Source organism: Solea senegalensis, linkage group LG2, assembly GCF_019176455.1.
Source record: "Solea senegalensis isolate Sse05_10M linkage group LG2, IFAPA_SoseM_1, whole genome shotgun sequence".
Classification (NCBI taxonomy): domain Eukaryota; kingdom Metazoa; phylum Chordata; class Actinopteri; order Pleuronectiformes; family Soleidae; genus Solea; species Solea senegalensis.
The window spans coordinates 5,171,530-5,195,076 of NC_058022.1; the positions used below are offsets into that span (position 1 = coordinate 5,171,530).

Here is a 23,547-nt window from a genome sequence, read left to right on the forward strand (position 1 = left end):
GGGGCCAGTCAAGTGAAACAAGTTTTGGAGGAAGAAAAGCAACTTCTCAGTAGGGGTGTCCGATCTGAGTTTAAAATTATATCACATTATTATATAGAGAATTATATAGAATTTTTGCAAAAAATAAGTGTCTGTGTTGACAGTGTTTTCTGATGTAAAATGTATTTAAGTTTTAGAAGTTAAAGTATTAAAAAAGTGACAAGTAAGGATCGAGTTGTCTTTGGTTCAATTCCTGAGAAAGACACTTATTAACCCCATGTTGCAGCGTGTGAATGGGTATGAAAGATGTGTGATTGGGCTCATCAAGACTAGAGAAGCTCTATATAAATACTGACCATTACCAACTCTTCTTCTTCTTCTGATTTTATTTGGTAGTAACGATATAACAAAGATTGCCTGTGTTGCAATAAACAATAAAACTAGGATTATATTTCACTGTCTGGTGGGTCGTCTGTCTCTGTCCTGAGGACTACATTTGACTGCTCAGTCAGGCTGAGGGACATCTGCGTGTCCGAGGCCACGCCTGAGTCACTCTGAAAGGTCGTGAAGGTCGGAGAGGTCTTGTCTTGTCCATTGGTGTTGCGGTTCGTATTGTTCCGACGCAGTGACTTGAGCAGGGGGCGCAGGGAGCGCGCGGAGGCGGCGTTGGAGCTGTGCAAGGTGCGCTTGTTGACGTGCTCGATGGTGAGGTGGCAACGCAGCACCTGGACGAAGACCTCCCTGAACTGCCTGGAGGACAGGTTGTAAAGGAAGGGGTTGATCACGGAGCTGAGGTAGAAGAAGGAGTCGGACACGGGGTGAAGCGTCACGTAGCTGTGGAAGAAGGACGTGGTCCAGCGGGACTTGGGCACAGCAGCCATCATGAGACGACGGATCTGGTTGGGAAGCCAGCAAACCATCAAGGAGCCCACAATGAGACCTGAGGGTGACACAAAAGTTAGAAGCATGGAGTATTTAACTCTTCACAGGTAGAAGAAACAGACTTAACTGTGCTTAACAGGCACTTAGTTGCTTTATGTATATGAATGTCAAACATGTGTGTGTGTGTGTGAGTGAATGACTAACACATCCTTGTTATCTAATCTCATGTTTATTCATTCCCACTGTGTTTGTAATGGGAATTACACTGTGACCAAAGAGCCTTTCACCGCTTACGAAATCATCTGGACAGAGACATCACTTAGGGAAGAATGGATCATGGGGGGGGTGTAATCTTATCCCCATGTTATTTATGTAAAGATGTAGCAAAGCTTTCTTTGATAAGAGGCAGATAAAGTTGCTCCTGACTCTCATTTATGAAAAGATTGGGGTTTTGGATTAACAGTGTATCCCCAGAGGAAGACGAGCTTTGTCGAAGCGGAGACTGCTGCCCGTTTTCTCTCTCACCTCTGTAAGAGATGTTTCTCTGTCCACCAGTAAAAAGAGTGCGGTACTTTCAGCTCCACCCATTTAGAGCTGAACCACTGTACGACCCCAACGCAAGGGTGCCAAAAACTGGGACGGGTACGGATCGGCCTTTCGACGTTTCGACGAATGGAAACGGAACTGAACCAAAATGTAGTCAGAGTTTTTAACCCGGTGAGTCAATTGAGAACCAATTCTCATTTGCAATGACGACCTGGCCAAGAGACAGATACAAGAAAGTAATGACATGAAAGAAAAATGAAATAATTTTACACCTCATCAAGTTGGCTATCGCACACCCTCTGCATGCCGCTTGGTACGCTGACGCTCACGGAAAACACGGTTACGAGTGATGACACCATGAAAAGGTAAACAGATTGGGTGCATTGTCAAAAAATAGTCAGCAGAGAATGAACCCTCATGTCTCTGATAATCTTCTGTCTTTTCACAATGAAGTTTACATGTGCTTGGGCATGGGCTTTTAAATGAAAGAACTCTGGTAAATCATGTGGTCATGATGTCCAAAAAGCAGTAATAACATTTAACCTGAACTAATTTTGTCTATGGAAGCAGTATAATTGTTTTAAAACTCGGTGTTCAGCTCATACAGCTTAGTACTTAATAAAAAAATTAAAAAACACTATTATACCTGATAACTGATATCAGTATCCGATACTTTGTGATATCAGTATCGGTATCAGACTCCAAAAGTGGTATCAAGTCAATTCCTAGTTCAAATTATCTCACAACATTTAAATGTGGCCAGATCTCTGGTTTGTGAATAAAAAAACCTGCTAAATGACATTAGCATTAGCATTAACACTCAGTATACTGTGCCTACAGACAGTCTTTCAGTATTCATATGCCATTTAGTCACATCAATAAAAACAGCTGCATGTGAAACACTAAGTCAGAATGTGGGACTTATTGTTGGCCTATTTCATTGCCTTTATTTCCCCTTTTATTGTATTAATTTTGTTGTTTGACTGTGATTTTTAGTAGAGTTTATCTTTGAGGCGCTCTGGCGCGCACTAACCTGTATGAAAGGTGCTACACAAATACACTTTGATTGATTGTCCGTCATCAGCGTGTGATGTGACACCATGCAGCCATTAGCAGAGACCGGCCTTGTTTCCAGAGTGATGTGCTGTTGCTTAGCAGAGTCACTCGCCTCATCATCACAGCTCTTCAGCTTCAGTTGTTTAAAAAAAGAGTGTAAAACAACAGCTGCTCAACTCCAACATGTCTCTGTTCACAACAAGAGGGACGGACGGACGGATGAATGGACTGATAGATAGATAGAAACCAAATCAACAACCAAAAATAGTGCAAATAAGCCATTTTGGGCAATATTATGAATACATTATTATAGTAGTAATAAACATTATATATATATATAAACTAGTTTGTTTTTTTTAAAATACATTATTGATGTTACTTTTTATTCTATTTGATTTCTGTTCTATTTGAGGCTCCGGCTTTAAAATATGTTAAGTGAGTAAAATGGGCAGAAAAAAGGGCAATATTTTTGGGTGGGTGGATGAGTGGGTGGGATGTTGGATGTATGGATGCATGGATGAATAGATGAATGGATGAGCAGGTGGCAGGTTGGATTAGGTTTGGAAACAAGGATGGATGGATCGAGATGGGTGGATGGATGGATAGGTGGGTGGTTGGATGGATGATGGATGGGCAGGTGGGTGGATGATGGATGGATGAGTGGGTGGCAGGTTTGATGGATGGATGATGGGTAGGTGGATGATAGATAGATAGATAGATAGATAGATAGATAGATAGATAGATAGATAGATAGATAGATAGATAGATAGATAGATAGATAGCGTGATTTGACATAAATATCAAGGCAAAAATCGTCTCCATGAGCATTTTGTGTAATTAAATGTCAGCTTCACCATCACTTTTATCTATGGCGTCCAAAAGGAAAGAGGTAAGAACAGACACACGTGGCTAAAATAAGAGAGAGAGAGAAAACAAAAGTCCGTCCAAGTCGCAGGAGGTCATTCTCTTGCTGAGAATTTAATGGAGTATAAGAGACTGTTTAATGTCAGAATTCATGATGCCTTTTATTAAACGTTTCATGCTTTCATGGTTGTTCTCTTTTTTGCTGGAGAGGAAGTAAGTAATACGGCCTTAACCGTCACTGCAGGACACGACATCATCACATCATGTTGCATGAGTTAAACCTGCACCTTAGTGCCACTTCTGTTAATGACCAGTCTTTAAAAATAAGAAGGTTAATTCATATTTTAACTGCCTACGGAGCTGATGACGACAGTACGGCTGCCTGCAAGTGCAAACCGTTATAACAAAACAAAAGTGTTTGAATACCGTCATTCATTCCTATGAAGCTGCTCACCCAGGATTGATTTGAGATTACAAAACCAGACAGAGAGAGAGAAAATGCATATAGTATAAACCAAATGCAGAAAATATGATATGTAACAGACATTTTTACTGATTTGGAGATAAACTAAATGTTTCAGAGTGCCAATAGCGGAGCACGGCTCATTAAGCTCAGCGGGTCATTCTATTCCTGCCCTCTATTGATGGAACACTGCTGCTTTTGAAAGAAAAGAAAGAAGGAAAAAAAAAGTCTAGTTTTCTACACTTGAAGACCTATTGACGAAAGCTTGCAATCCTTTCCCCTGCCATCCTTACAAATGACACCAACTGTCCACATGAATCAATATCACACACTGCACTGATCCTCGTTCATTAAAACCTGGACGGATGATAGATTCTGACACTTTTTTTTTTCTTGCCTCGCAAAGTTTAAAATTCAAATGGGCCACTAAAAATGTCACTAAGACAGATGACGCAGCAGGTTACTGATTAGCTGGCCTTTTCCTTTTTCCTTTTTTTTAATAAGTGGTCGTAGTGTGATCAAGGCGACAGATCAAGTATCAAAGGGAAATCTGTTTTTAAGATGGATTCATGTGTGTGTGTGTAGTAGACTGTGAGGACACATTTTGAAATCTTTTGACCTTGTGAGACATTTTCGCTGGACCCCAGAACTTAAGACTCAGTGTGTGTGTGTGTGTGTGTGTGTGTGTATTCCTTATTTTGTGGGGACACTATGGATGTAAGGACTTGCCTTCCTTACAAAAATCACGACCTCACAATGAATACATCTTAAGGCTGAGGTCAGGGTTAAGTTAGGTCAGTCATAATTATGGTTACGGTTCCAATAAAAAGATTTATAATTATGGTTAAGGCAAGCAAAGTCCTCTGAAGTGATGGAAACCAGCGCATGTGTGTAGTACCAGGAATAGAATAGGACATTTTGACCTTGCGAGACATTTTGGCCAGGGCTTTTTTGGGGTTAAGACTCGGTGTGCGTGCGTGCATGCATGTGTGTGTGTGTACCTTGTATTACTTATGTTGTGGGGACCTAAATCTGTTCTACGCAGTCAGAGTATGGGGAAAATCAAGTCCCCATAATGTAAAATACTACATTTTAAGGTGAAGACATGTTTTAAAGTTAGACTGAGGTCAGGATTAGGATTAGGTCAGGAGTAATTGTGGTCCATGTTAGAGTAAATCACAGGGAAATGAATGTAAGTCAATGCAATGTTCTCTAAAGTCATGGAAACCAGTGTGTGTGTGTGTGCCTGTCACTTTTGCTCATTGATCACAGTCTGGTGCATTCATCTGGAAAATGACCACCGAGTCAGCACAAATGAATACGGTTCTCCTGCTATGTGTATGTGCTGAGTGTATGTGTATATGCACCTGAAGTTATGTCAAATGCACGTGTGCAACTCACTCACTCCCAAGTCAAGCATTCACACGTCGTTCATGATTAAAAGGGTTAAGAATTTTTGTTTTATGTGTTATTATTATGATGATGATGATGATTTTTGTTGACTGATGCCTTCGCTTAAAATCGTTGTGAGCTGGAATGAGCTTGACTGAGGACATGATGATATGGATGACTTTCCATAAGAAATATGACACTGATCCAGCCTGATATGATGCTAAAAATGATTAAATGGGATATTATACTGCACATATCAGCTGTTTTATACCAGCAGAGCCACCACCAAATTGGTGTGACCAGGCATATTAAATGCTGCATGAAGCTTAATTATATTTTTATTTGGCGTTTTTTAAAAGAAAAACAATGGAACACCCTTCCCTTCTTATTATAGTTGGTTATTTTGCTACTAATCCGAGTGGGAACACACAAAAAATACGTACCATACTGTACTGAACCGAACCCTTCCACTCGGCAGAAACAATATAATACTATTCACACATTTAGACACGCATTCATACAGTGCATGTATATGCACATGTCCATAATAAGCATTCTCAGGCTGCCAGCACAGCCACTGTAACCAGTGTATTTGAGTCTGTCACATACTGCCAAAGAAAAGTGCAACCTTTTAATTAAAAATGTTCATCCAAAATGTTCATCCTTTCCTCTTCTAAAACTTTAAGCCTTTAAAGAAACCAGAACTTATGTTAATGGTGAGCTTGTTTCTTTTTTTCTGAAAAGAGTCTCTCGACATGTTTACATTCTGCACTTGCACTCATTCATAGTCACCGTCAGTGCGAGTGAGTCTTTTTCCATGAATGATTGAAGATGCCTTTTCACGCACAGGGGATTCACAGCGTGTGATCCAGCATTACAGCAGCGTCGCTGTCTGCTTCTCATTCCGTCTGAGCGGCGCCAAGTTCATGCTAATGCCAAACTAACATTTCCTACAACCTGTGACAGGCAGCCAGAAAAGACATGCGAGGAATGAAAGTGTGCTGAAGTAGTACTAAAATGTCTGTCTGTCCATCCATCCTCAGTGGATCACGTTAAGTAGTAAGACCTTTCTTTCACGATGGTCCATGAAATGCTTTTGCCAATATCTGATCAGTATTGTATCAGTTCATCCTTTTCAGACCTATTCGACAAAGCAAAGTTAAATAGGCCCGAAGAAACAATGTGAATGCGTTTGACATATAAATAAAATAATAATAATAACAATGGCAAGACACCAATACCAAAACAACCTTCTCACTGAAGAGTTCAAATCTAATAATGGCATTAATCAAATGAATATTCAGCAGCACAGGCTGAGATTCTCCTTGAAGTCTTTGCCGTCTGTTGCGGCTCATTTGACCCTTTCACCTGACGACCTTGAATGACAAGTGAGTCCAGAAGTACCTGCACTCCACACACACTGCAGACACCAGCACATAAATGTCTAACGGGGCTTTTCAAAAGGCAAAAGTGAGGACATGTTTTCAAGTAGAGGGCATTCACCATCAAGATCATCCAAAATATGTCAAGGCTACAGAAATACCAGAATAAAGAGCACTGATGAAGGAGATGATCACAAGTCTGTAAAGAGATGTGGAATTGCACGATGAGGGTAAAGCTGAAGCACAAGCTGTGATTGTTTTTCCAATCTGAAATAGTCCGGAATTCAATGAACTGATAAAGATTTGATGAAATTCAGTTTGGATACTCTTATCCCGGAAAGGGGAGCAATACAGGGAACTTTAGTCAAGATTAGATCACTTGCCTTTGATAGTCTGACTAAAATTGGACTTTTAAAACGTGCATTTAGCCATGTTAGTATGTCTGACATTGTACTAAATTAAATTGGACTAACACACACATAGTACAGGTGAAACTTGTCCAAAATTGGCCACGGTCTTCGTCTCATGTCCCACAGTTCTTGAATTAATAGAATAAGCTACACAGAAGAAGACAACAGCTAGAAAAAGGGTCAAGTCTAGACTAGTTCATTTTTGGACTGACCACTTAAATATATTTGAAGTTAACGGATGGTAAAAAAGACACAGGAAGACACTTGACATGCATGATGACATGCCGCCAGCTAAAGTTGTCTTAGTCTGTGACCTAAAAGGTCAACAGGTCGGACACACTTCATTCAATAAATCGATTCCCTGCAAGTATGAGTGTACACAGGGACAAGGATAGTTGTCCAATTAAATGGCAGAAACAGGCTACAGAACTGAAACTTATTACAAAGTTCAATCTAAGGTCACAAAAATAAAAATAAATATAAAATAGTGAAAACAAAATTAGGAATATTATACCGTATATTCCAAACTAATATCTAGAAAAAATGACTTTTTTGTAGTCTGAGGCATGAAGGTGAAACAGTGTTGGCTTGTTTGTTTACAGCTGGTGCAGGTGGTGTTTTCTTGTTTTCATCATTAATCCTCTTTATGTATGCAGATAACATCATTAAGTTCTCTACCTGCAGAGCGATGTTGCAGCATCTGTTGTGTGTAAGCTCTCAGTATGGTGCCGAGTGTGGTGCACAGGCAGTTTAATTCCATGATAAATTCAACGTAAGCGGACAGACAAGCGAGTATTTCTCGAGGTTCTTAAGTGGATGAACACTTACAGTCAAATATCTCAGCCTTGGATAACAGTGTGAATATTTATTGCCAGTGTTGTAAATTGTGTGCTGTTGGTGACACACTTTACACTTGTACGCTCTCGTGTGCTAAGCTGATGTTAATAACAATGCCTTGTATATTATGCAGTGATGAATAGGAGGTCTTGCAAAGTCACAGGTCTTGGGGGAAACAAAAATTGCTTCACAATTAGCCTAGTACCAGTTATACGATCGAGGCAGTGATAGCGTTATTTTAGACGTTCGTCATGTCAGAGTCGGTGAAAAAGAAGCAGAGAAAAACCTTGTCGGAGGAAGCAATGAAGAAGAAACGACACACGAATAGGGGCCATTTATACTCTTTGTACGGACGAATGGCAAGAAATGAAAAAAAATGTTTACAGTGGTGTCATATAACTATGTACTCCAAAACTGTAGGGGGAGCTCTGCAGAGAAAAAGGCAGAAAAGTGTGTTTATACATAGAATCAAATACATTATTGTTATGTGACAACATATGGGGACATACTTATACAGTAGGTCGTATATGATACGGGGCAGACTGTGAACATAACTGGTTGTTTTTAATGCTTGAAAAATATAATTTGTGTTGCAGCAGCCACACATTTTTGTTCTTTTTATTTAGGATTCAAATTAGAAGACTACAATGATGCTGTGGAGGATTTCAGACTGAAGCAGATGTTGCTTTTACTCCAATTAAACGGAGGTGTCATTACAATACTTCACTGATTCGATGAGCAGAGTAACAAAGATGTAGCTGAACAAAGTGTCTCTCTTTTCTTCCCATTTCTTTTCATCAATACGCAGAGGGAAAGAGAGCACAGAAGCTGTTTTTCTTTGTTCACTGTTCCAGTGCTGATCAGTGTCACCTCTCTCTGCTTTATGCTGCAGCACAGAAACAGTAGAGAGGGGATGGGGATGGATTGTTTATGGGCTATTAACTATATATAGATGGGAAAAGGAAAAGAAGAGAGGGGGGAAACAGCCTGTTATACGCACAAACTTTATACAATCATTTACAAGTTAAAAAAAAATTTAATTTCTTTCCCTTCTTTCTGTCTGAGCATATTTATTTTAACATCACAGACAGATAAAACCCTACAGGTTAAGCAGTAATTTAAAAGTAATTTTTTCTGATAAGTTCGGTTTTAATTTGAAACTTGATGCTATAAAAATGTAATTTAACCTTCATGCCTGGTCTCCTCTCCTTAGCTACTTCTGCACAGTCTGTGGCTCCAAATTAAATCACCAGCGCAAGATGGATGTGCTTGAAAATGTAATATATCAGTTTTATTTTTGAACAATAGGAGGATGTGGAGGACCCTGCTGAGTGAGACTCTGAAAGCTACTAAAAATTCTGGCCTATAGCAGATACCTGTAGCAGGTTAAAGTGGGAGCACAGACCGTAAAAACCAGAACGATGACATAAAAAGGTGCTCGTCCTCTGCTCCGAGGAGAACCACAGAGTTGAGTTTGTCACTTTTAACATTACCTCCTGGTACAGCTCCCTCTCCACAAAAACATAAAACAAAACTATCCAACATAGGATCAGGAAAGCCACCCATCTCACACTCTCCATCACTCCTTTCAGTTATGCTATAAAGTCCCACTGGACCATAAAAACATTTACAAAATGTTTTTTTTTTATATTCCCTCTGCAATATCCACCGTGAACACAATCAAACAGCCATCACGCGGCACATGATTTTATCTGTCGCTGTTGTTCTTTTAACCGTGTTTCCTATTTTACTGTTTTTAATTTTGTGAGTGGGAAAATGTCTTGAGAGGGTTGAATGTACTGTATTTTATTGTATCTATCATGCTATAATTTTAGCTAGCAATCTATCTATCTATCTATCTATCTATCTATCTATGTATCTATCTATCAGCTAGCATGCTATCATTTTAGCTAGCAATCTATCTATCAGCTAGCAAGCTATCACTTTTGCTAGCAATCTATCTATCAGCTAGCATGCTATCATTTTAGCTATCTATCTGCTAGCATGCTATCATTTTAGCTATCTATCTGCTAGTATGCAATCATTTTAGTTAGCAATCTATCTAATTGTAGAAATTTCTAACACATGTAATTGTTATTTAAAGCATGAGTTTCAAACTCCAATGATCTTGTCAGATCAGGTGGGTGCCAGTCAAGTTAAGAAAAACAAAAACAAAAGAAAAAAAGAAGCAAATATTCACTTGGGGTGGGCAATCGAGATATTTGAGAGATGTTTCACAAAATTTCAAAATAAAGATGTTTGTGTTATACAGTATATAGTTCACAGTAAAAATGTATTTATCATGCAAAATTATCACTGAATAACTGAAATTGGTTGGAGGGCCACAAGTTTGAGCACAGAGAGCTGCCTGAAGTGCTGCCTCCCACTGGACATTGATCCCTCACTCACTCATATGCCTACAGCCTCACTCCCAGCATGATGAAGTGTCCTTGCAGGGACATGAGAAGGTTTTCACTTTCAAATGTCATCAATTTCTCAAGGAGACGAAGCTCAACATTGTCTGCAAACGGCATATTTTGAACGTGAAGGTTTGAAATCTTGCTGTGTGTGTGTGTGTGTTATTTGTCCCTCCGATTTATCCGTTGAGAAAGAATAAGTGGTGGCTTAAGTTGCATTTAAGTTGTTTGTGCAAGGATCAGCAGCTCCTTGGCCCATGGAAACATAATCAATGTTGTTTTTCTCCAAGATGTCAAGGTCTCTGTATTGAATTTTACTCCTTTTACTTTTCATCTAGGTAAAGATTTGTCCGATCCCTGGGTTTGCATGCCTGCAAGCATAATGGCATTTCCCCCATCAGCTGTTTAGTGCAGTGCTAGAATGTTAACACGTATAAATATAAAATATTATACTGGATAAACCTTTGTGGTCACTGCTTTGATTATCATCTGGACTGAGCAGACATCACTCGTAGCCCGAGGCTGGAGACTGAGCTCCTGCTCTATCTGCTGACGTGAAAAGAAAACAATGTAAATATGCTGCAAAATACTTAATCCATTAAAAAATACAAACAATAGACAATGGATAATGTGGAAGGAGTTGCTTAAAGAGCAGAACCATTAAAAAGTACTTCCAACTTTGCAGTTCCACCTTGATCTCCTGAGCGTTATATAGCTTCCTTCCAACAGTTGTTTTGTTTTTCAGAGCCTCCGAGGGTTCATTCAGTTCTGCATCACCAGCCTCATAAACCTTGTTCCCAGCCAAGGCAGGAAGCTGCTTCCAGTCAAAACGGTCTTGATAAACCTGCTGTGCTACCTGTTCATCACCAAACAGCTGACAGACAGAGGCAGTGGCGCAATCTGCAGCTAAAGTGCTGCTGAACAAAACAGAACTAAGTAGTCATTTAAGACAATTTCCACCGAAGGTTCCAGGAACTTCTCAGACAATTGCTTGGTTGTGTTTCTATCACGGCCAAAGAGCAGCAGAGATGAAGTAAACTACAGCATGAAGACGTGTAAACGACTCACGGCTACAACAAGATGTTCCACTCCAGTCCACAAGGTAGCAATGTCCCTGACTCCCTGTCCCTGACCACAGAATACTTTAATCATTCAACTCCAAATATTCTGTATCATATGAAGGCCACGACAGTTACGTTCACTTACAGGGCACAAAAAACATGACAAAAACAGTAAAAATGAAGACTTCATGAAGATGATAGGAGGTGAGCTTTAGTTTAGTTTAGTATTTCTTCAAAACTCCTGGACTCGTAACATGAGAAAAGTTTTCTTCTCTGTTACAAATTTACCCAAGATAATTCTTCTATTTTATGGCATGAATGTCCTCATTTTATAATATACAGGTGTTAGAGCAACTAAATGCAACTGTGAAGAACACTAAAGGTGAAACCTTAAAGACCATAAAAAGACCTGCTGATCTTGTGACGTCTCCCTTGTATGTCTCCAACTGTGGGCTTAAATATGGACTTAGATACGAAGCCCCAGACATGGCACGGGAAAAATTCTGATTCATGTCAAAATACTAATTTGTTCACACAAAATAGGAATCTTTTTTTTTCCAAGTAAAGTGTGAGGGGGGTATAAGCTATGGGTGATCAAGAATTGGGAGGGAGATGAGGTTGCACAGGAACTTCTTATTAAAGTTACACGTATGATTTATTTACTGTATATGTAAAACGTGTTGCATTTCCACAATTTGCTGTAATTGAGTAATTCTGTTGTATCTGTCCCTTATCATGAGTATGGGGGGAAAATAATAAAAATAATACTGATTGGTCACGAAAAAGTATTTCATTATATTTATCTTTGATGTGAAAGTAATTACACACAGGCACTGATACAAATATTTAAATATAAATTGAACTTACACAGCCAACATATCCATGTCCATGTCCAATATCCACCTGTGTTTGCCCACTTCAAGCTCATGTCCACTTTCCAGATTACCTGGCTATGGAGTGGGCATTAAGTGGGCATGTGATTGAAGTGGGCAAATTATGCAGGTCTCATATGGTTTCAGCGTCATTGGAACAAACCCCACTTGGGACCCACATTGTCAGCCTGAAAATAACCCTTAAGGGGCCCAGATGGACACATGCTGGCTGGGGAACAGTAACATAACATTATCAGTCTCTGGACTTGAGGAAAGTTCCTCTATCTGCACCTCCTGGAATATTAATTCATCATCCCTGTGGGAGGGTGATTATAAGTCCGTACCAAACGTGGCTTAAAAAGACTTAAAGCCTGTATCCTGATCACTTCATCCAAACACCAGTTTGCAGTCAGCATGCTGAGGCATTCCAGTGCACGTGTGTTACAGTAAAGTATGGTATTATAAAGCAGAGAAGTAAATACACCCACACAGAAGAAGTTGTGATTTCCCGTCTGAGCGCTGACAGTCTCCCTCTCAGCAGGATCATCTCCCAGGCGGTTTGCTGAGTGCAAACTGTCACTCGCACATGAAGGTTTGCCTTTAGATATGTTGACTGCCCAGGGGCCACAGCGCTCTGGAGCTTACTGCTAAAGTATGCAGCTGTCACTCTGTGCTGGGAGACGATGGAAGGCTGCTCACAGAACCTCAACAAATCCTCCCCGAGGTTTGTTTAATACTTGTCAGTATGGGGGTTTTCAAAGAGGCCACCCAGGCAACATAAACATGCCGACGGCGAGCAAGAATCTGTCGTCAATCACAACGATGACGGCTCATCGGTCAGGACGAGTGCGGTTTCCACAGTGGTTCATGAACTGTGGAGCAGTGAGACGATGCATTTGACTGGGTAAAAGATTGACCAGAGCAACTAAAGGGCCTTTAGTGCATTTAGCGTAATGCATTCACACAGAATGAACAACGTTATCTTTAGATAAGACTGAAGCTTTATCAGTTGCTGTCCAGAGTGTCGTAAAAAGACTGGAGCTCAAAAAGCTATGATAACAGAACAAACCATGACATTTACTCTTGGTGAAGATTATAATAAAAAAAAAACACCAGACAGGTGCTTTAACGATGAAGTTTCCCCTCGAGTGCTAATTGATAGGATATGGTTATCAGTGCCAACTCATTAGCTTGATTAAGTGGTGAAGGTTCACTAAGATCGCCTCTCTGTGTTTATCCCCCTACGTCTGCTGCTTCTTCATTCATTCATTCATTCATTCATTGTCTACCACTTTATCCTCCACATGAGGGTTGTGAGGCCGCTGGTGCCAATCCCAGCTGACATAGGTTGAGAGGCCGGGTCACACCCTGGACAACACGTTGCTAGTCCATCGCAGGGCCAACACACATACAGCCAGTTTAGCCTCCAAGAGAGGAAACCAGAGAACCAGGAGAAAAAGCAGGTGAACTCCACCTGACCCGGGATGCAAACCACACATCTTCAGCAGTGCCAGCCATGTGCTCCACCATGTGTCCCTTGCTACTTCTTATTGTTTGAAAATTCTCCACCAACTTCCCCTTTGAAATCTCTAATTCTACTCTTGTACCTTGTAATTGCTGTCACTTCACCCTTTATTGCAATTCTTCAATTCCTTCTTTCTCACCTACCATCACCCTGTCACCGCCACCGCCTCCGGAGGCTGAACAGTTTTGATCGACTGCCTGATTCACACTTGCCTCTAATTCAGAACATCTTAGCCATTCTTTGTGTTGACAGTTGACCTGTCACTGAAATTCAGGAACATTTATTTCTAAAAAGGAGAAAATCTAAAGCACTTAGCGCCCATGGCAACACGTTGAGTCAATCGAGTATAAGGAGTTAACGTTCAAAGCAGTTACAGGTGTCAAAAAAGCAGCAAACTATTTTGAGAGGACACATTATTGACATGATGCATTCCCTATCCCCTTACCCCAACATTAACCATCATAACTAAGTGCCTTACATTAACCCTTACCCTTACTCTAACCTAAAGACAATTCTTACCCTAACCCTAAAACCAGATCTTAAGCCTGAAAAGGCACTTTAAAGTTGTGGGGTGCAGACAAAATGTCCGCACAAAGATAGATTTGATCATTTTTCAGACCTCACAAAGTTATCAATTCAAGAACACACACACTACACATGTTGTGATATAATAGTATGGATGTAAGTAGATAATCAGACACATAATTAACTCCGCATTATAACAATAGAATTCCCTGCTTAGTTATTTTCCTCAAACACGTCTCTTTCCTGCGTCTCTTCAGCCTCGATGAGTGCTCTCATCACCAACAGCCGGCGAAAAAGTCAAAGGTCACAGCCGAGACGGAAGGCAACAAAACAGACATTAGCATTCATTTCGCAAACGCAGTCTCACAGTCACGACGACGAGAAAAAAGAAAAAAAAAAAGCAATCAGAAGCAATTAACCTTCTGTCCTGGGTGTGATGTGCAGGCAACGTTATTAGGGTGTTCTCAGCTTTTAATCACTCTTCATTGTTGTGGAGACTAAATGAGATTTTAAAAGTTATCTCAAGGTAAATTCGAGCAGTGGCAGGGACACGGCCAATTAACAGATAACTTAGGGCAGCGCTGACAACAGGAGCGACTGTTTCCACGATCAGAGTGGAACACAATGCGGCAGCAGGTCCTTGATTTGAATTTTCTAACATTTCAGCTTAGTTCCATTAAGAATGCTACTTCTGTTAAATAGAAGTAGTGTTTTCCATCATTCTGAGGTGTTCTTGTTCATGAATGAGTGCTTTCTTATACTATACCGCACTAGTTTACAACACTCACAGCACCTTTTTTTTGTGTTTTATTTTATTTTGCCAAGGATATAAAGAGGTGAGAGAGACTACAAATGTGGGTTTAATGAGCATTTGGCACAACAATACACACACTGATTAATTTTATTTAAGACAAACATTGATTTGCGCAGCTTTAAAGATTGTTCGTGTTGTGTAAACATGGGAGGGGGAGCAATCGTTCTGAATGCACTGCCAATAAAATAATGGTACAAAGGAAACAAAAGCAAGTTTATATTAAACAGCTTCCTTCTCCTGTTTGGAGGGATTTAGTTCCTGTGTGTCCTGTGTTCTGTCAATGTTTATTCATGCGGTCTCTGTCTGTGAGCAGTTTCTCGGCATGACTAAGGGATTTAGGGAGTCGGGTTGAATATTTTTGGTCTGTCTCCAAACTCTTTCCGTGTCAGCCTCGCCTCTGTCTGACATCTACGACTCCCTCGCTTCTCATGTTGAATGGTGGACAAACACAGTGCTCATTTGGACACATAATATTTATTTTAGTCTTTCTTAATGGTGGTTTTGGCACTGCTCATCATTCTTCCATTAATATGTATTGATTGTTTCAGCTCTGTGACGTGCCTTGAAAAGCACTTATCAACAAAATGTGATATAATTATTACTATTATTACAACAGGTGTCTCCTTAAAGTGTGAGATTTGCCGACACTTTCTTTTCCATTTCCTTTTTTAATGACACACTTGCTTCAGGCTGCCGTCTTCGCCTCAGCAGCGATTTCCTCGACTGCTTGTTGTGAAGACTAAGGTCGGCAGGTCAATTAGTGACAGACAATTACTGCGTATGGTTCGAATCAAACGATGCCTCACATTTAACTTAGAAGTTAATTGTTTCGGACAGTTTTGTGAGGCTATTTTATTCAGGACATGAAGAGAATTTCAACAAATAAGATGAAATGACTGATCATCGCATTAAGCACTAACCTTTGGCTTTAAAACTAGTTTGTATTTCTTTCTATCACACATCTGTCATACCATTCTCAGCCACCAAGAGCAATTTTGGATTAAGCTTCTTGCCGACAGACACATCAGCAAGCCAGTGATCAAACCCTGATCTTCCACTTGGAAGATGAGCCACTCTACTACTGCACCAATGCCTCACCAAAGTTTGAACAGTTTGAAAGAGGAAAAACTACTATATTTGTCATCTATGATAGATTATATTGATTTATTATTTGATGTACTTTCATCTCACACCACTGCACAAAGTATGACCTTCTCCTATATCATAAGACAGCAGCATTGTCTTCACTTAACTTTATTTAAGGCAATTAATTGTTCTTTTATCTCCTAATTACTGGTGGAGACAGTCCACTCAGCTGTTTTCACAGTTCCTGTGGTCTCTAAGGGAAAAGGTAAGCAGGCCTTTATGTGTAAATCTCCCTCAATCTACCTGCACATCCAATCTAGAGTATGAAATGTTCTTTTTGTAGGATTCAATCCATCATGACACTTAAATTTTAATAAATTTTAATCCCAATGTGACATCCTGATGAAAAAAAAGCTTGCATATTACAATTTTATCAACTTTATCCATATTCATTTGGAACTTTGCACTACTCATTGTTCTTTATTTGCTTTTTGATTATCTGTACAAATTGGACACCTTATTATAATATTTTTATACTTTATTATGTCTATTTGCTCTGACATTTTGTATTTTATTTCACTCACATGTATACTTTCTATTCAGCTCACATTTTTCTATTTCTTATTAAGAGCCAAGTTCCCCCAAACGTGCTGCTGTATCCCAGTTTTTTGGGGGTCAGTAAAGCACATTTTTAACATATATTAATACATAGCATTTATGACAATTAGATACTGTTTTTCCATGTTCTATCCATGTTCTATCTCACTGTTTTCTTTGTGTGTCCTTTGTTTTGTCCAACTTGTTGTGTAATTCTTCTGTTATACTTCTTTTTCATTATTTTATATAGTGTTTAAATTGGATAACAGTGCCAGGACCCTTCAGAAATTCAGTGGCACAACTCACAGCTAGTAAAGAATTTCCATATAAGTAGTACCTATAGGTGCATAGCTTGCCAACAAACTAATATTAGACAACACTGTCTAATTTTAGTTTATCTGAACAGTTTCTCTCAGTTTAAGAACACAAAAAAAAGCAATATGTACATCCGTGTGCATGTGTGTGTCTGTGAAATCCATCATTTGAATGGTTATGTTATAGACACAGCCTGGACCTTGTCTTTTTCACACATGGCACAAAGTCAAGTTGGTATTTTCAGAGCCATAAACAGATTCACAGAGTCTGTCTGACGTGTCCAAACATCCCATTGAAAGTAATAAAACACACACACACTCACAGCATGACACTCAAAAACCAAAAAATATTACTTGATAACATTTCTGTTAACACTTTTCACAGGTTTCCACTCTTAACATGGACACGTTGGCTAAAGCTATTTTTAGGTGGTGAAGTGTGAAAGCTAACTAGCCGTTCAAATTGAAGATGTTTTAGGGATTCACTTTAAAATAAGAGTTATGTTATTTTTATCTGATTAACTGAATATGAGGAAATTTACCGTCAAGAAGCTAACATTGCTTAGCATGTTGTGTAGACTATACATTGGTTAGTATGTTGTGTAGACTAGTTGTTATGCTAGCCACAAAAGAACTTGTTTACAGTCTCTTGGATAATTAACTGCACTGCAAAACATCCCAACAAGAAATATTCTTACATTCATTAAATGTTCTTGTATTAAGAACACAAATCTGCCAATGGGGTGAGCAAATTTTCCTTGGCCACAACACTGAAAACTAGCTTATAAATCTAGTCACTTCCACAGTGAGATGTTCCATAAAATGAGGGAAAACAGGCCAAAACTAGAGAAAACTGGCCAGAATTTAAGACAGTTGTATTTATTACAAGCTAAGACATACTGTCATGTAAGAAATGTTTATTAGTAATGTATTTAAGTTTATTAAAATTAAAATTAAAATTAAAGAGCTGATTAAGCTGATTTGCTGACTTTATGAATTTATCCGTAGAACTTTTTATAGTTGCACACACACACACACACACACACACACACACCAATCTGTGATACTGATTTTACTTATTATATTTAAATAAGTTAATTTTTTTATTATTATTTAACACACCAGTGGTGAACACAGAAACCACAAACTAATCATTTTTCAAGTGCAAAACTTGCTGCCAAATTATTTATCATTTTAGTCAAAACAAAAAAGGGAACAATTTACCAGAAACAAGGCTTATTTCACTTTCTTGAAAATACATTTTTACAGTGTGGTCCACACTGGTTTTCCGGGCATTAAAGGCGTTATCTGAAATGCCTGCTTTACTGCAGTCAAGTGCACAGCAATGAAGTTAAATCTCCAGCAAAAAAAAAAGTCACATTCTTAAAGTGTTGTTCAATTTCGTAGGGCTAGATTTTAACCACGTCCCCCTGTGTCTCAGTTCAAAAGGGGAAAGAGATAGGGCAAAGGGCTGGCTAATGACAAATCTATTGGGATTAAGATCCTAAATGGTGTTAGTGCTGAGACAGTACACACAAAAAGGGAAGAGCAACCTACCAAGAAAAAGGATGGTCTGCTTCCTTGCCATCTTGACCCTTGAACTTTCATGCTTGGGCTTCCCATCGATACCTCCATCCAAGGACCCCATAGATTTCCGCAGGACCAGGATCATGGCTCGGCACATGATGGCAACACAGATCAAGACTATCATATAGACGATGAAAGCCACGAAGATGCTGACCCTGTACATCACCCAGCGCTCCCTCAGGTTGGTGCAGAAGGTCAGATTCTGCACAGGCATATCTGATTTAATGGGAATGTGGCCCTGGGTTCCCGTGGCAACCAACAAAGGCAGAGCCACGAGCACAGACACCAGCCAGGCAAAGGTAATGAGGGCAGAGGTGCGTTTCCCGCCCAAAGCTTTGAAGCGAAACGGGTGGCAGATAGCCACGTAGCGCTCAAAGCTAAGCGTGGCAACGTTGAGTATCGTAGCATAGCTGCACGCTTCAAACAAGAAGTTGTAGATCTTACAGGAAACGTTTCCCGATGTAGACGAGAAGGGGAACCAGATGGCGCTGTAGAGCTCCACTGGCATACCTATGAGGAGCACCAGCAAGTCAGAGCACGCTAGACTCACCATGTGATCGGTCACATTCTTTTGCAAGTAGCCATTTCGTTTCAGCACTTGGGTCACTCTGATAGTGACCGAATTACCCACAATACCTGTCACCAGAATGAGACTGTAAAAGACCGTCAGGAAGATTTTGATGGGGTAGTTGGGTTCAAGTTGTCTCCAGTCTTTCTCCTCTCCTGTTTCTATTTCCTCGTCACTCATGGTTACAGTGGTGAACTCTGATTTTTCAGGTATTGATTTTGTCCTTTAGCTTATCAGCTCTGCTGGGTGCGCCGCTGTGATTAGAGCTAAAATCCAGAGGGGAGCAGTTCACACCGAGTTCACACTGGATGTCACTGCAGTCTTGTCTGCACTTTGGACTATGTCTGAACCTTAAAATCGAGTATGTGGCCCCAAGCCTGCTCCATATCCTCTCATCCCGTATGGTCATACGGGATTCCCCAAGAGTCCTCGCAGCTCCTTGTCCAGAATCGTTTGGTTTCATCTCAGTCTAAGCAAAGTATTAGTCAACTTTCAACGCCCACAAATGTCCTCCTCCCTCCTCTGAGGGTAGGGCAGTTAAATATTAAACACCACCTCAGGCAGCATGAGTGCTAAGGCCTGGTTTCACTTCTTATCATCAGGACTAATGTGCCTCCCTTTCACGGAAACATTTGGTTTACTTTAAGTTTAACGGGGGATGAGGCACTTGGATAAAAGGTGTTGCAATTTGCAAACAAATATGGGGAAAAGATATGTCTTACGCAGTCCAAATAACTGAATGAGACGATCTAACCTGATATTAAAAAAAATGCCACTCTTAATCTCTGACACTCTCAGAGATCAAATTACTAATATGCATAGTCACTTCTTGGTTTTCAGTAAGGCAGCAAAGTATTTAGTGACAAATTATAGAATTTAGTAAAGGTTGTACACAGAGGGATGCAGCAGTGCTCTGCTGTCGACTTGGCTCTATTCGGTTTTCTTTGCTTTTCCATCAAGGATAGTTCTTGGTACATGCTCTGGTCAAGGTTCCAATGCCGAACTGTAGATCAATTGAAAAGACTAAAAATGCCGAAAACATGCGTTAATCTCCAAAATTAAGCAAGGAAATCTGGTGTATTTAGTGACAGCACTGCCGAAAACCGGCGAATTTCAGTTCAGTGACGTACGTAGGATGTACTGTGAAGTAATGGAAAATGGCAGGCCTAATATCAAACCCAGTAGAGTCGAGTAGAGTTGAGTAGTCGAGTAGAGCCAAGTAGTACTACAACGGCACCATGAAGGCACTAAAGGGACAAAAGACTGCAGCTGCCAAGTAGAGCAGCCAAAAGTCTCTCTGAATTGTCCTGTGATTGGTCAAAGTCTCTCATCGTGGCACATCGTCACAACAGATCCCAGATGTCGATTCCACTCTCATATCACTTGAATAAAATTATGTTGAAAGTTTATCATGGCATTATTGCCATGATAAGCATTATTATTAAAGAATTCTAAAAGACAGGCTCAAAGCAAAAGGCATGAAATTAAGCTGTGAGGAATCCAGTGTCCAAGGTTTAAGCTGCAACAAAACAAACCAAGATTTTGTGTCTTTGGTTCTTGGTTCACAACTGGGTTTGGGAAGATAAAACTGGCATTTTTGGAGGGACAGGCAGCAACAACAAAACAGATTTGTCACAGACAACTGCTGTGGAATAAACACAGAGAAATGGTGACGATGGGGAGTGAATACTGAGTGCAAAATCTCTGTTTGTGCCTGTTGCACAACGGAATCTCATGAATGCTGACTTAAGAAATAGTGTGTGTTAACTTCTTTTCAAACATGTTTCATTTCACTCATGATGAATACTGTGTGCAGCCGGGGCGGAGTATTTTAGAGTCCAGAGGAGAGTTGTTGTTGTTTTTTACCCCTCTGAAATATGTTTTGGTTCATTTCCAGAGCAATTTCATTTAAATGTTGAGCAATACCTTGTTTTTTTCTATCAGTGTACTGCCAGAGTTCTCCAAATCTAATTTAACCCTCTTGAATACCTCTTAGAATTAAATGTAATGCCAACTGCACAACCATAACACTTTAAAGGATGAAACGGTGGATCAGTTTGGATTCAAAGCCCTAGAATAAAATTATTACTTACCAAAATATGTGACACGACAGAGCAATATGCATGACACGGGCATAAAATTTCCCCATCATGCAGATTCCAGGGGCAATTTCAGATAGGTCAGGGCTATTTTTCCCCCAAGCCTCGCTAATGTCCAAACCTGGTGCAGAGAGAGAATTGTTTCCAATTCATTGATGTGCTTTACTCTCACCTGGCAGCAACTCAAGGTCACTGCACCACCTTGTTGTCTAGTACACTAACAAGTATTGATCTCAAATTCACATGTTTCAAATGTCCGCACTCATTAGGGTTGAACAATAATACTACAATCTGTCTTGGACATTGCACGGCTAATGGGTTCTTTTGACTCATACATGTGTCCTCCGCCTCTTTGCTCTTCTTCTTTGTCATCGTCTCCTGCATTTGTCTTCCTTCTATTCTTCAACCTTCTTCTAGCCTTGAGGTAGATTGCGTTCTCTCTGAGGTTGAGATTCTTCCATAGGTGTTTGTTTGTTGAATAACATGAAAGCAAATTTGATCCTTGACACGGTTCTTGTTAACGGACTCAGCAGACTCTTCATCATAAACATCTCCATACCAAGAACCTGCAGCTCACTTTCTCGTAAGGTAGAATCCAAAATGTTTTGCAGAACATTTTCTGTGTTCATCTTAGCCAGGTCTCATGGCCAACCAGTGTCTAATTATCAATGTTATAACAATATTTATACCATTTTGACTCTGTAGCCCTATTTTGGACAGGATTAGTTTTACATGCAGAGTTGGTGTAAAGTAATAATTACCAGAGCTCCTGAGTGATTTTAGTCCCGTACGAATGTGCCATGTCAGTAATCATTACCGGACAATCTCAGTAAAGATTAAGGCGACTTTTACCTTGGGTACAAAGGTGAGGGAAAATGACCCCAGGTAAAACTAACCCTGTACGAATAGACCAGCCGTAATTATGAACGGAAATAAGTAAGAAAAATTAGTTTCCCGTGTATTTTCTAGCATCTCAAGCATTCAGTTTTGCACAAGTCTGTGGCAAACCAAACTTCCGGCTGCTTTAGGTAAGTGCCTAAGCACAAAGCTGCCTCTGAAACTGACATTCTCCTCAAATCAAAATTAAAAACAGCATTTCGTCCCTGGTTTTGTGTTTTAGCTTTTTTATGTTGATGCGTGTGTGCGCGCTTGTGATACCAGGAAGAAACGTAGCATGCACAGGAAGCAACGTCACACGCACATGGCGACAGGAGGTGGCAACAGTGTGTAAATCGATTTTTGTTGATGTCCTGTGGTTAAATTACATCATTACACCTACCCATGTAAAAATGATCAGAACAGTGTTTATGTCACACATCTACATCTCTCTTCAGCACCATTTAATCATCAACATTCCCTTCCACTCGCACATGTGCCGACACCCCTGAGAAACCCCATAGCTTAGTGCTGTGCTGCCATGTGTTCTTACTGTTACACTGGAGTTGAGGGGAGGAAGAGGGAACAGGAGGGCTCCTAATCTGTAGAGACCACACAGAAAAAAACAATAAAGTTGTAGTTTCACAATATTTAACCAAAGAAGGAGCACTAAATCAAAATTACTAAATAAAATATAAAGTGCTCCTACCTTCTTCCAGATAGTGGTTGCAGCATACACATCTTAAGGCCAAGAGGAAAGGAATTGGGCTTGTAACTGAAGGGTTGCCAGTTCAAATCCTGGAATGGGTCATGGGCTGGGTCACCCCCTGAGCAAGGCACTCTGCCCACTGCTCCCTTGCCCGGCTTGTGGAGTGTAAAAAAGGACGGATTAAATGCAGAGTTAAAATTCACTGTCACTAATAGGTGTATGTGTTTGTGTTAAAGTCACACATTCCAAATTACTAAGAAGAACAGAAATGCGTCATAGCAACCACAGTGTTAAAAACAACACAATTTTAATAGTGCAGTGAAAGTATGAAAACAGTTTTTTTCAAAATAATGGAAGTATTCAAAAGCTAAGGCTGATAAAAAAAAAGAGGAAAGTTTCCATCACAGCCTTTTTTTCTGGGCCTTCTTTTAGAACATCTTCACCAATGACACTTGGAGTACAAAGAAACCGCTCCGAAAAATAAAAACAAGTCAAAGAAAAGAACCTGAGAAAGAAAAAACAACCATGATTCAACAAGCACCACTTAGAAAATTTGAATAATAATAACAACAATAATAATCTTAAGAATTATGACATGAGAAACGTAAGAAATAGAGGAATAATGTTGACATTTACCTTTAAGCTGCAACATATTTATATATATATATACATCTGTGATCACATGA

At 39.9% G+C, this 23,547-nt stretch overlaps 1 protein-coding gene and 1 long non-coding RNA gene across 2 annotated transcripts; both read right to left on the minus strand.

Moving 5' to 3' along the window:
- Window positions 1-347: 347 nt before the first annotated feature.
- gpr39 (G protein-coupled receptor 39) lies at window positions 348-19,664 on the minus strand. The gene is made up of 2 exons (XM_044050119.1): window positions 18,580-19,664; window positions 348-919 (listed from the first exon to the last, which is right to left on the minus strand). The coding sequence occupies exons 1-2, from the start codon at window positions 19,355-19,357 to the stop codon at window positions 426-428; spliced, it is 1,272 nt and encodes a 423-aa protein (XP_043906054.1). The 5' UTR covers window positions 19,358-19,664; the 3' UTR covers window positions 348-425.
- A 2,941-nt stretch (window positions 19,665-22,605) lies between these two features.
- On the minus strand, window positions 22,606-23,198 carry LOC122765589. The gene is made up of 2 exons (XR_006359981.1): window positions 22,862-23,198; window positions 22,606-22,754 (listed from the first exon to the last, which is right to left on the minus strand). It is a non-coding gene; the product is annotated as an uncharacterized LOC122765589 (long non-coding RNA).
- Between the last annotated feature and the right edge of the window lie 349 nt (window positions 23,199-23,547).